This window comes from Camelus bactrianus, chromosome 7, assembly GCF_048773025.1.
Source record: "Camelus bactrianus isolate YW-2024 breed Bactrian camel chromosome 7, ASM4877302v1, whole genome shotgun sequence".
NCBI classification, from domain to species: Eukaryota; Metazoa; Chordata; class Mammalia; order Artiodactyla; family Camelidae; genus Camelus; species Camelus bactrianus.
This window is the reverse complement of record NC_133545.1, coordinates 24,907,802-24,920,706: the sequence shown is the minus strand read 5'-3', so window position 1 is coordinate 24,920,706 and position 12,905 is coordinate 24,907,802. Positions and strand designations below refer to the sequence as shown.

At 39.3% G+C, this 12,905-nt stretch overlaps 1 protein-coding gene across 1 annotated transcript in view; it reads right to left on the bottom strand.

Moving 5' to 3' along the window:
• Positions 1-12,905, bottom strand: part of SLC13A1 (solute carrier family 13 member 1) — a 76,724-nt gene that overhangs the window by 20,467 nt on the left and 43,352 nt on the right. Inside the window, exons 7-8 of the mRNA XM_010947594.3 lie at positions 10,217-10,368; positions 1,298-1,417 (exon numbers count right to left, since the gene is read on the bottom strand). Coding sequence (XP_010945896.1) covers positions 1,298-1,417; positions 10,217-10,368 — 272 coding nt within the window. The remainder of the gene's footprint in view (positions 1-1,297; positions 1,418-10,216; positions 10,369-12,905) is intronic.

Genomic DNA, 12,905 nt, shown 5'->3' with positions numbered 1-12,905 from the left:
CACAATCTGGACAAATAGATTTTTAAAAAAATCATCAGTGCCATCTCCCCATTACTAACAAAATTATAGCAGTTCTGGAGAAAAACCTGGAAGAGGAATGGAGAGGGAAGAATATTAGTCCTTATATGACTCCAGCTTGGAAAACTCGGACATGGGTGTGGACCACCACCCGATCTCAAAGGCAGCACAAATAGCTGACTTCAGTCTCACCCGCTTGGTGGATAACATGCTGTTTCATTGATAGGTCCCTGCAATTATTCAGATCAAACTCTCTAAAAATGAAGTTAAATTGTTTTGTTTTTTTTAGGAAAAACTCCTCAAGGTTTGATACCCAGCCCTTTCCCCTTTCTCTTTGGAGTATTGTTGGATTTATGATGCAGCATTTGAGATTTTGCTCTGAAGCCTGGCAAGATAATTTTCAAAGCTGGGATAAGTTATATGACTCATCGGTATTTATGAACCACCGACTTTAGTCCCAGCCAAGGTAACATTTGCAAATTCTCCGTGAATATGTATATTTGACATTTTCTGGCTCTTTGTTTTTAAATTTTATTTTCTTTGGGAGGAGGTAGGTAATTTCTGGCTCTTTATTGATCAGTGTTCCCTACCTTGACTTCTCTGTATTCACCTAGGGCCTATCCGTGTTAGAATCACGGCGTTGTAAGTGATCTTGCCGATTTTCCGGTTAAATTCTATCATATTTAGTTGAAGACACTAAGACTGAGAATGGGTTGGGACTTGCAAGGGTCACTCATCTGTCTTGAAAGAAGCCACAGCTTTGTCCTTCGTCTCCTGATTCCAATCCAATATTCTTTCCCCAGAGCACACTCTCAGATCTTTATTTTAGTTTTTCAAGGATGTATCAATGTTTGTGCTAGGATGAAGCAGGAAGCCCTGCACATCAGTTTAAGGTAACTTGACAATCTGAGGAAATCCCCACATTAAACCAAGAGGAGAGACAAAACTTCTGAAAATTCCACTTTAACAGGTTGGACTGTGTCCGTCCTCCTCATAATAAGCTCCTTATGCCCTTCTGGTCTATTAATACCTTAATGGCTTAGGATCAAAGGAGACCAAGATGCATTTGCTTTCTGCAAACTCTCTTTCACAGCCAGCATGGTTAGGTGATATTCTAGAGTATCTTTACTGTATGTGTTCATACGTGTCAGCTGTGCAGGGGAAGAGTAGTGCAAAAAAACTCAGCACATGTGAAATGGGTGTAACGCCTTGCATGAGGAGCCAAGAACGTGGAACCCAGGCACCTTTTTTCTCCGACTGAAATGGAGGATGTACTCACTTGAATCCTAGGAACAGCCACTGAAGCCAGACCCAGGACAAGAGGAGAATAATAACAGCAGCCGGGAAAGACATGATAAACCACGACCCGAAGTTGATGCAGTGACACTCAGGGTAGCGCCTGTGTGAAAACACGGGGAAAAGCGTTCACGGAAGGAGCACGAGCAGAATCGTCTCTGACGGTCAGTGGGAAGCGGCAGCTCCCGCCTTCCCTGTGCTACCAGCCAAGAAGGGAGACGAGGGGGATGTTCACCACTGAGGACAGAGGTGACTTTGACTCTGCATCTCTTGACTCTCTACCTGGAGAGTCATCACTGCTTCCCACAAAGACAAGAGTGAGTATGTTGTAATTGTTGTTCCCTTTATTCAGTCTAAAAGGAAGTGCTTGCGAAGGAACCTAGCGCAGTATTTGATACTCATGGGAATTCACGAGAAACGGGTGTGCGGGGGGGGGGTGTTTTGTGGTTAGTACACACATCATCGGCACGTGAGTGAGGGAAGACAAATGAGCAGACTTGGGAGCAGATGAAAATGAACTTAACAGAACTGAATGTGTCCGTTGGCATTTCACTTTGGTAGCTGGCATCCCAGGCTCTGAAGGGACTCTGGTCTGGTCCACTTTGCCTCTCAAAGCTGTTTCCCCTCTGTTTCTTCTGCCCCAAAGTAATTGCAACCATCTTACCAGACGTATTCTTGCTCTTCCTAGAATAGATAGTGCTTTGGGGCTTAGTCAAATGGAATAAATCTGGACCAGACAAAAATAATTAAAAGTTCTGTGAAAAACATCAACTCTTCCTTTATCTCCCCTAGTTATTTTCAGCTTTTTGGCTCACAGAATAACAACAACAACAACAAAAAAGAATAGCAATAAAGAAGGTCAGGTACAAGCACAGTTTCTTTGGTAACCTCACATCTATTGTTTCCAAATGTAGTCTACATTCTCATTCAGTTATCTATTTTATTGTGGGGAAAAAAAAAGAAAAATTGAGAAATAGTTGTCTTTAATTTTTCTCCTTGAAGCAGTAACACCAAGAATTGGACATTGGAAAAGTACAGAAAATAACACAGAAGTAATAAAAATACCATTAACATATTTTTATTATTTTTGAAATCATAAAAAATATAAAGAACTTTATAGAAATGATAGATTTTCAGTATTTTTCTATTTAAATCACACTTTGTATTTTTCCACTTAAAAACATGTAAATAAATAAAGAATGCATTAACAATAAGCCAAATTTATTTATTTTGGAGTACTCCCTCTATTTTAAAATGGTTCCTAAGTAATGCAAAGGCTGCTTTAAAAGAAAAAAAACAAAAATAATCTTTCAAAACTGTAGATTTCTGAAGTTGTCTACAATTTCTCTGAACTGATCTCCCTGGGTCCTAGAGTTAACACTGGCAACTGGATGATTTTCCCCACCCTGAAGAGATCCTAGAATTAGCTTATATATTTATGCAGTTAGAAAGTGGTAAATGATAGGTAAAAAATGCTAAAGGATACCTAGAATTGATGAATAGAAAAAAATGCTTTATCATGTCCACGAGGCTTTAGTGAGAATTGCCTTCTTAAAAAAATGTTTCCAAATGAAAAATAAAATAAGCAGGAAGAGGCTTATCTCCAGTCAATTTATTAGACTTGGATTATAGGTCAATGACCGATGTTATTCTGTTCAGCCCACATAGATTTCTTCTATCAGAACTATGCTGAGTACATTTAATTCTGATGGAATCCTTTTCTTTTACCCAACACACCACGACTGTCTCCCACGTGCCAGGTGCTCTTCAAGCTACTGGGGATATAATGGTTAGTTAGATGGATATAGTCCAGGCTCTCACAAGTTTACAGTTAAATGAAGGACACAGATAATGAACAGATAAGCATATACTGAATCAGAAAATAAAACATTTTAATGTGATTAAAAAGTTATTAGGCAGAGGGAGAAATTTTATATTGTGTGAGCAAGGAAAGTGATATTTGAGATGAGATCTAACTGGAAAGAAGGAACCAATCATGTAAATAACTTAGAAATAGCATTCCAGACAGAGGAAATGGCAAGTGCAAAGGTCCTGGGGTAGGAATGAGTTTGGAATGTTTGCAGGTCAGAGAGAAGGCCAGTGTGGCTGTGGGTAGTGAGTTAAGTTTACAGTCACATGAAACAAAGTCCAAGAAGTAGTCAATAGGGTTCAAACCATACAAAACCTTGTAGCCTATCAGAAGGAATTTGGATTTTAGTACTAATGCAATTAGGAGTAATTGGAACATAGTAACTTAGTATCATGATCTAATTTAAAGTTTATGTAAATTTATGAATTTCATAAAACATGTTGGCTAGCTGGATTCTCAAGATTGAAGGTAAGAAGAGTGGAAACCAAGTGTGGGAGGCAGAATTCCAAGCAACCCCTAAATTTCCTGCCCCTAGTATATAAGCCTAGTATATTCCTCTCCCCTTCTGTGTGGACAGAAGTTGTAAATACAATGAGATTTTATTTCTGGGATTTTTTAGGTTCTTTTATAGCTAAAGTGAAGGAATTTTGCAGAGATAATCAAGGTCCCCATCAATTAACTTTGAGTTAATCAAAAAGGAGATTATCTTGGGTGGACCTGACTTAATCAAGTGAACTCCTAAAAGAGAGATTTTCCCGCTGGCCTAAAAAAGTAAGCTTCCATGTTGTCAAAGGAAGGGGCCACATGGCAAGGGTCTGGGGTAACCTCTAGTTGTTGACAGTGACCTTATAGCAATAGTCAGCAATAAAATGGGTACCTCAGTAATTTAAACACAGGGAACTGAATTCTGTCAATAATCTGAATCAGCTTGCAATAGAACCCTGAGCTTCTGGGGAGATTACAGGCCCAGCTGACACCATGATTTCAGCTGAGCCAAGGACCTGGCTAACCAGAGCCTAGACTTCTAACCCACAGCAATTATGAGGCAGTAAATTCATGCTGTTTTAAACCACTAAGCTGATGGTAAGTTGTAACACAGCAATAGAAAACATAGACAGGAAATCCGTCAGGCAGTTTTACAGAGGAGCAGAATAGAGTAGGGAGTTGAGTAGATTTTAGCTTAATTTAGATTGGTAAAAAGCAAAGATGAAGAGAAGGCAATACATTTTACATATATTTGAGATAAAATGTAAGAAATGAGGAAAAGGTGCCATTGATTGAAATGAAGGCTAAGGGAGGAACAGTTTGGCAGAAGGGAGTGGTGGGTCAAGAATGCTGCTCAGGCATGTCCATTTGAGATGTCCCTTAGTCTCCCAAGTGGCCATGTGGGGTAGGCAGTTAGATAAATGAATCTGGAATTGAGAAGGCAGGTTAGAGATATAAAGTTGGTGGTTACCAACATACAGGTGGATCTATAAGCCATGGAAATGGGCGTGATAATTTTGGGAATAAGTGGAGGTGTGAGGAACACAGAATGCACCCTAAGTCTTGTAAGTCAGGCAGAGGTGTAGGAATGGGCTAAGAACATTTAATTCTAACAAAAATCCTGTGAGCAAAGCATTGTATTTCCATTTTACACAGAAAACACCAAATCTCAGAAGGTCAGGTGGATTGCTCAAGGTCACAGAATGCTCAGTCAAGCTGGATATTTAAATCCACAAGGCGTGCTGCAAACACAACCTCTTTTCATTAAAGCATGGTGTTCTCAACTCCAGCTCCCAGGTGAAAAGAGAAAATTCCATATATATTGCAAAATGTAAATAAGCTAGAGTATAAACCTGATGTTTTAAGGACATTTTAAAACACAGTAGAAATGATTGCAGCATAGGAGAGACATGCTTTGACTTAAAGCATCCATGTGCGTCAATGTTGGAATTTAAGAAGACGGTGTTATTGATGCCGTTCTGATGCCCAACTACAAAATCACAAATAATACTAATTAAATACACAGCAGGGATCTCAAAAGAAGGGATGTGGTTGTGGACATTCACAGCTTTGAAACAGATTTTGGCCATTGAGAGGACGATAAGCTGTTATCCACATTGATTATAGCCCTTTTGATTAATGACCGTTTTGATTATTTCTGAGTCAAAGTCACTTTTCAGTCTTGTATTTGTGTACTTCCAGAGGTTTCTTTTCAAACATTAACTACTTGTTACCCATGAGCCTGGCTTAGATTTCTAACAGCAATAGCAAAACTCAAAGCAGCGGTGACACAGAAAAGCTTAGGACCAGATGGTTTCACTAGTGAATTCTACCAAACATTTAAAGAAGAATTAGTGCCAATTCAATGGATAGTGTTACTGACAATTTCCTACCTGCCAGACCCCCTGCTAAGAGCCATGTATGCATTAAGCCATTTATTTCTCATAATGATGAGGAGTTTCGTCCCCATTTTACAGATGAAGAAACTGATGTTCACAGAAGTTAAGCCAATATATGGCAAGATTGAAATCTGAACCAAAATCTGAATCCAAACTCTGCAATGTCCACATTTCTTCCATAGTATCTGCTAGAGAAATTCTTTATTAGAATTACATATTGCTCTTTTCTGCAGAGGAAAATCACAGTAACTTTTGAAAGTAGCTATTGCTAAGTAACTGGTTTACCTTCTCCCTCTCTAATTAGCCAAGAAGAGAGGCTAGGGAGGTGGGCTTTGAATTTAGGGCACCTATAAACACATTTCTTTTATTATTTCTTGGTCTGTGAACCTATAATAGTTATTATTTAACATGTAATTAGTAACAACGACTGTGCTAATCATCGATAATTCAACTTCCTTCCAAGCTGCTTTGCGTACCCACGTATTTCACAGCTGACACCCACAAGCTGAATGATATACTTTGATAATCAGCAAGCCGTGAAATTTTACTTGGGATAATTTTCCATTCTTGATCTTAAACAAAAAAGATTTGCTTTTTATGTTTAACTAATAGCTGTTGTATTTGTTAAGTGATATTGATGCATCAAAACTATACTGTTAGGAAAGCAGTAATTGTCCCTAGTAGTATTTCCCTTAATAATTTTATTTTAATATCAAAAGATTATGCAGTTACTTAGGTGATTCCCGGGAACAGTCAGCACTTCATGTGTTTCTTGGTACAGTTCATCTCAATCAATCCTTACCAATCACCTACTGGTGCCCCGTGTAGGCTTAAAGAAGGAGACAAAATTCATTCAGCTTTTACAAGCTGGCGATCCAGGGTGGTAGCTGTGCATGTATGTGGATAAGGCAAGTTTATAGAAATGTGAACATAGTTTATGACAAGAGGAGATGGGAAAGGAAGTTTAGGAGAAACTGAACAGAGTCTCAAATGGTATAGAATCCACACAAGTCGAGAAAGAAGGTGGCAGAATTGGTGGGTCTTTCTAGAAGCAGAGTAGGAAGAAATGGGTGAATTACAGGGTGGCATTTACTAGCAATAGTGTGAGGAAAGGAGAAGATTGGGTGATGATTGGAAGAGTGGATCAGTGGAGCAGAAGGGTCAGGTAGAGAGCACCGAGCAAGCAGGATTTCCCTAATGAGGAGCCAACAAGAATCCAAAGGACCTGTCAGATTGTAACAGAAGGTAGAGTGAACAAAGTACATTTCCAGAATGCCCTACTCCAAAGATTAGTCAAAACTAATGGTGAATTAATCACAGGGGAGTCAGAATTCAGGCACCACAGGTCCTAGATTCAAAGACTAAGAATGCGAGAAATTTCATACCTTATGGTTGAGTTAGCTAATCGCCTCAGTCTTGTTAGTACTGTTCTGAAAATCACGTTCCAAGCTATACATCAGTTTATGACAAGAAGGAGATGGTTCAGCCAAACTAGCCACATTCTCAGCTTTGCAACTATTTCAAACTGTACCTGTTACATGTGCATGTTTATACTTTATGAAAAAGAAATTGCAACCCATGTGTGCAAATACCAATGCAGTTTTTAATTGTCACTGGCAGCAAACTTTCTTTTTTAGAATTTTACCCACATGGCCCCTCACAGATGGTCTGCGAGGCAATGAGGCTGCAGGGTGGAAAGGGCACTGGGACTCAGGCCATCTGCTTCACCTCCCAGGGCCTCCACTGACTAGTGATCGTCACTTAAACTCTTGGAGCCTTGGTTTCCTCACTTGTGAAATGAGGGCATTGTATACTCAATGTGAACTTTCTGTCTTCACTTATTCCCTTTCATTATCACTCAGGAGGACATGTCCTTCTTTTCCAAGACTAACATTTCTACTCGTTTCTAATTTCATTTCATTCCACTTGACACTTAGCCAATCAATATTCTTTTTCTTTTTTCCCCTAAACCTCACGTGTCTGTTTTTACTGGCTCCTTTCTCTGAGTATAAAAGCAAACTGACATCTCCTTTGTTCTAAAGGAACTCTCTGCCTCTGGTTATACTGTGCAATGTGCAAGTCAGTCCTCAATAAATGTTTGTTGATTGACTATGTGAATGAATGAAGATCTGTTTTTATTTGCACTGAATAAAATTTAGTTTTCTCAGAATTCATTATTATTTTCTTTGTGTAAAAAAGAGAACAAAAGACATTACATATATAATATAAATATATATTTTATATACAAATAAATAGACAGATAGATAAAGCTTTGAAATGTGTTATCCAATCTCTTCCTCCCATAGTTCATTTGTAAGATGTTGCCTTTCTCTAAATGTCAATGGTAGGAAATCATTGACTGTCAGTCTTATGTGCCCTTTGGAGCTTGGTAAGACCCAAAATGAATTTGTACAAAATGATCATTGGCATTGCTCAAAGAGATGGCAAACAGTGTCAAGACGAAAGGTGAGATTATTGTAATGGATTTGGAAATAAAGGGCGATTTCTCTTTGACTCCAAACATCTGGACATTAAAGTAGGAATCTTTTTTTTATTTTTTGCAGTTTTAAGTTTCTGGAACTTTTTACCGTGAAACTGAATGCATTTCATCCTATTGTTACTTTGGGATGCTGCTTTATCTTTCTGGGTCAATATTCATGGAAACATTTATTAAATATCTAGCTTGTTTAATAGTATCAGTTATATTTTGTCACATAAGGTTGTTTTCCCCCTTCTATTTCAGTATTTTCTATCAAGAGGGGATACTTTGATTTTTTTCCAGTTTTCAAATAAGTCTTAATGTTAAACAAACTGAAGAAGAAAAAATCACTAAATTTCAAAGTACATTTTAAGCATTTTCTAAATTTAAAGAAGATTTTGGCCAAATTCCCATGATTAGGAGAATTAGAAGTTTAGACAATTAGAGAAAATAGTTGCTGAAGCGTTTTGCTCAAAGTGCTACAGTGCTCTCAATCTGTCACTGCAAATGGATGAATGCATTCAAAGAGTCAAAGGAACAGTTAAATAAAAGAAAGGAAATCTTGTTGATACATCGGACAAGAACACAAAGACCAAAGGCAAACTCAATATGGATTACTTTGACGATCTCAGGTTAATTTCATGGGAATGATGGAAAGCAGCAGTTCTTTAACATCAAAAAAGATAAAACAAGAAAAACTTGCTCTAATTTTTAGAAAAAGAGATTTACAGAAAGGACTAAGAAGTGGAATCTCTTTCTTTGGGGAATTCATGAGAAAGGACAGAGGTCCAGCTCACAGAAAAGGATCAAGTACATTTCTTGCCTTGTCTTGAACTAGGAGATATATTGGATAAATCCTTTCTGGCACTGTGAACTTCAGAAGTCTCCCACTTGCAAACTAAATGTCTTTCAAAATTTCCATTCTAAGTCGGCAGTTGGAGTTTGCACAATAGATGTGTACTCACAGAAACAATGAGTGCACGTGGAGGTCTGTGTTATATTGTCCCTAAACTGCTATGCCAGTAATTTTTTTGTTGTTTGTTTCTTTTTTAAAATGGAGGCACTGGGGACTGAACCCAGGACCTCATGCTAAGCATACACTTTACCACTGAGCTATACCCACCAGTGTTTTTTGTACACAAGCTTTCATTCTTTACAGAATGGAGGATGACACATTTTGATCTTGGATTTCTTGGAACATTTTGCAAATAATTTCAGAAAGTTCACAGAGTCTGTGAATCTGCTTCCTAGAATGTGGTTTTCCTGCCTCTGAACCCTAATTTTTCTGTGAAAAGGACCTAAATCCTGTTCTAGGACATCCTCAATGCCACCCACCTTCTGAAACTCTGACTATTATCTGTCCTATTAGTACTTGAAAATACACCTTGGGTATCGGATCAGTTTCAGCTCTCACAAAGAAACATGGACTTTCAAACTACTGCTCCAATAGTTCTTACGTAGTGTTAACTATTTTTACATAGTTTATTTCATTTAATTCTCACAATCATCATATCAACTGTGACTATTTGAGATATGAAAAAAGAGTTATTTACTTTTTACTGTTCAAATTCACCAAGTAAGTGACTGGAAACTGGCATTTTTAACTCAAGTGCTCTGACTGTATCCAACTTTCCCCATTTTCTGCACTGGACTGACATCACAGTACTAACTATATTTAGATTTGTAATCTGTCCTTAGAATATGCTATTACTGCAATTTTTTTTGTAGTTGCCCAATCTTTCATATCTTTTTCAATTGCAATGCCAAACCTTCCGTGATGGGCACTTCTGTTTACCACTCATCACTGAAGTTCAAATGTCAGTTGCCAAGCCCTACATAAATTGTCCCATGTGAACAATTCCTTTTTCCCTTAGGTAGCTACGATTTGCAATATTATTTGTAATGAAGAGTATCTCCTGTGTTCGATTAGCGTGGTCCTCTACAAGTTATTTCTTCTAAGCTGGCCTTGGAATCTGCAGACATATGTTAATTCACTACGTCCTACACATTTAACTCTCAGTAGAAGGGAACATTTCTAGACCTATAGAAGTCCTGGCGGGACTCAATATGGCATCTCTGTCTTTGGATTCTCTGAAACAGGTTAAGAATAATTCTTATAGTTTGTGTGCTGCCCATTTAGCAAATCACCAACCCAATAATTTTACTTACGTATTGAAATGCTCAGCAAAGATCAAGTTGGTGGAGGTACCAGTGATCGTTGTCAGTCCACCAATGGTAGAAGAGTAGGCAATGCACAAGCACATAAGTTTACACATCATGTGGTCCTTCTTCGTTCGGTATCTGTTTCCTGTGCCTGAATTCTGTTCAACAATAAAATGTACTATGAGAAGTAGCTCTGTTTGTGGTCGTAACAAGCAGTAATAGCATCTGTTATGGGCTGAATGTTTGTGTCCACCCCATCCCCAAAATTCATATGCTGAAGCCCTAGCCCCCAGTATGATGGTATTTGGAGATGGGGACTTTGGGAGGTAATGAGGGGTAGATGAGATCATGACGGTGGGATCCTGGCATGACGGGATGAGTGCTCTTGTAAAAGGAGACACCAGAGAGCTTGATCTCTCTCTCTGCCACATGAGAACACAGAGAGAAGGCAGCCATCTGCAACCTAAGGAGAGAGCTCTCATCAGACACTAATGCTGCTGGCACTTTGATCTTGGATTTTCAGGCTCCAGAATGGGGAGAAATAAATTCCTGTTAAGTCTATGGTATTCTGTTATGGTAGCCCAATAACACAGCATTTGTCTTTCCATCAATAGAAATGTTAACAATAAAAATATTTAACCACTGATATATTTTATGAACATAATTTCATTCATTCAGTCATTCTTCTTTCTTATTCCTGAGCTAACTCTTACCTCCTTTTTTCCCTTCTCACCACCACCCCAAATCTTCCCAGTTTTCCCTCTGCACTGGTGGTACACGGTCAATGAGTTCCTAAACCTCTTTTTGGAGCATTTCTCTATTTTTGGTGCTTTGGTGCTTTTGATGGCCCCCCAGAGGATACCACTATGTCTGAAATTGAGTGCTTCCAACCCCATATACTTCGGCATTGAGAGATGGAGTCAGTGTCCTCCTGTTCCCCACTCTCTTCCAGAACATTAATCCTCTACTCACATGGAAATAAATCTATTTTTCTTTAAGGCTCATGTAACTTGGGTATCTCTCTCTCTCTGCTCATTGTTTTGAACAAGACATCCTAATCTCCTGGTCACCCGCGGCTATCACTTTTTAAGGTGATATTTGCATTCCTCCACTTAAGATGACACAGCATTCCTCTATCCTCCAAATCCATCAGCATCTGGGTAACTATACCATGTTCATTATAGCCCTTCAAATACCCTGGCCTTACACAGTTTTTAGAGACCTTCAAGCCTACTCTCCCTCAGTCACCCCCTCCTACAGCTCCTGGACAACAGCACATTCTCAAATGGCTCCATCTGAAAAACCACTATTTTAATGTTTTTGCTTAAGAATGGAACTTCCTAAGGGATAAGATAACAGGAACTTCATTCCTTCTCTCATGCACGGCCCATTTAACACACTCTGTGGGTCTGATTCGTGCTATGGTTGGGGTGGTATCTGGGGCAAAATCTACGACATTTTTTGATCACTTCATTTAATAAATGATCTTTTAGTCATGTTTAGAAAAAAAATCTAATTTCAGGGCTAAAATGAATCGTGTGCTATTTAATAACAAAAGTCCCTCCTCTACTAAGGTCGCTTGCACTCGCCCCCTAGGTCAGGCCCGCTGAACAGCCCACTGTGAGAAGTGGGCCTGTGGGTTAGGCCTTGTCTCCCTCTTCTAGCGCCAACTGCTCCCACCACCTGCTAGTTCAAGTTTCTAAATCCTCCATATTCGGAGTGGCAGGGAACGAACAGGTTCAGGAGAGGAGTGGTAATGCTTAAAAGAGGTCTTATTTGACTGGTTTAAATTAGATGTGACATCAGTACTCTGCGGGTTTGATGGGTGTTCAAAATGGCTCTATCCGGTGGGCCTGCCATGGATTTTTATGGATAATGGATTCCTATCACCCAGGTAGGGACATCAGGTTGCTGCCCCTCCTGTGTAGTAATGCATCTCTTTCTCTTACGACACACTTGTGGTTTTCGAGTGTGATGGTCGTCCACCCAGTCTCTTTATGTGGAGCTCAACGTGCCTGTCAAGAAGCTGTTTTGGGGAAAGTTGCTTTTGAAATGACCCCAAGTGCCACTTCTCTTATATATTCCCTACATCTGGTCCACGGGAAACAGGCCCCTCTACCTGTTCAGTGAGAGTGCAGCTGGAACTCCGTTAGTAAGGAGATTCACCCATGACTTTCACTTCTAAATATTTCAAGAGTACCTCAGATACTGGCCCATTGATCGCCTCTAAGTCTAGGAAACAGATTCTCAAGTTCTCCAAGCGGTGATTTCTCAACATCTATCACACTGTCTTGAGGTAAGTGGACGACTCCCCCGCCCCGACCTTGACAGGTTAGACTGGGTTTGGGAAAATATTCTAACTTCCTTCAAAGGTAGACCATCTCTCAGGCCTCTCATCTTCAAAACTAAATTTAAGAGTCTAAAAGGGTTTTTTGGTTGCTCCCTTTGCAAATTCCATGCAAAGAAAGCATGGGAATACTTATGGTATGTGCTTGTTCTTCAGGGATAGAAAGAGTCTCATTTTACCACCCTATTAACCAAGAATTCTCCTGTTTAACCACAGCATCTTTTCCAACTGCTGGTGACTTACTTTTATCTCTGCTTTCTTTCAACTCTACTGACAAGTCTAGGTCACCGAAGTACCTAGTTACTATTCTCCTGTCTTCGCTTCCTGTCTTATCCAGTTTGGATTCCT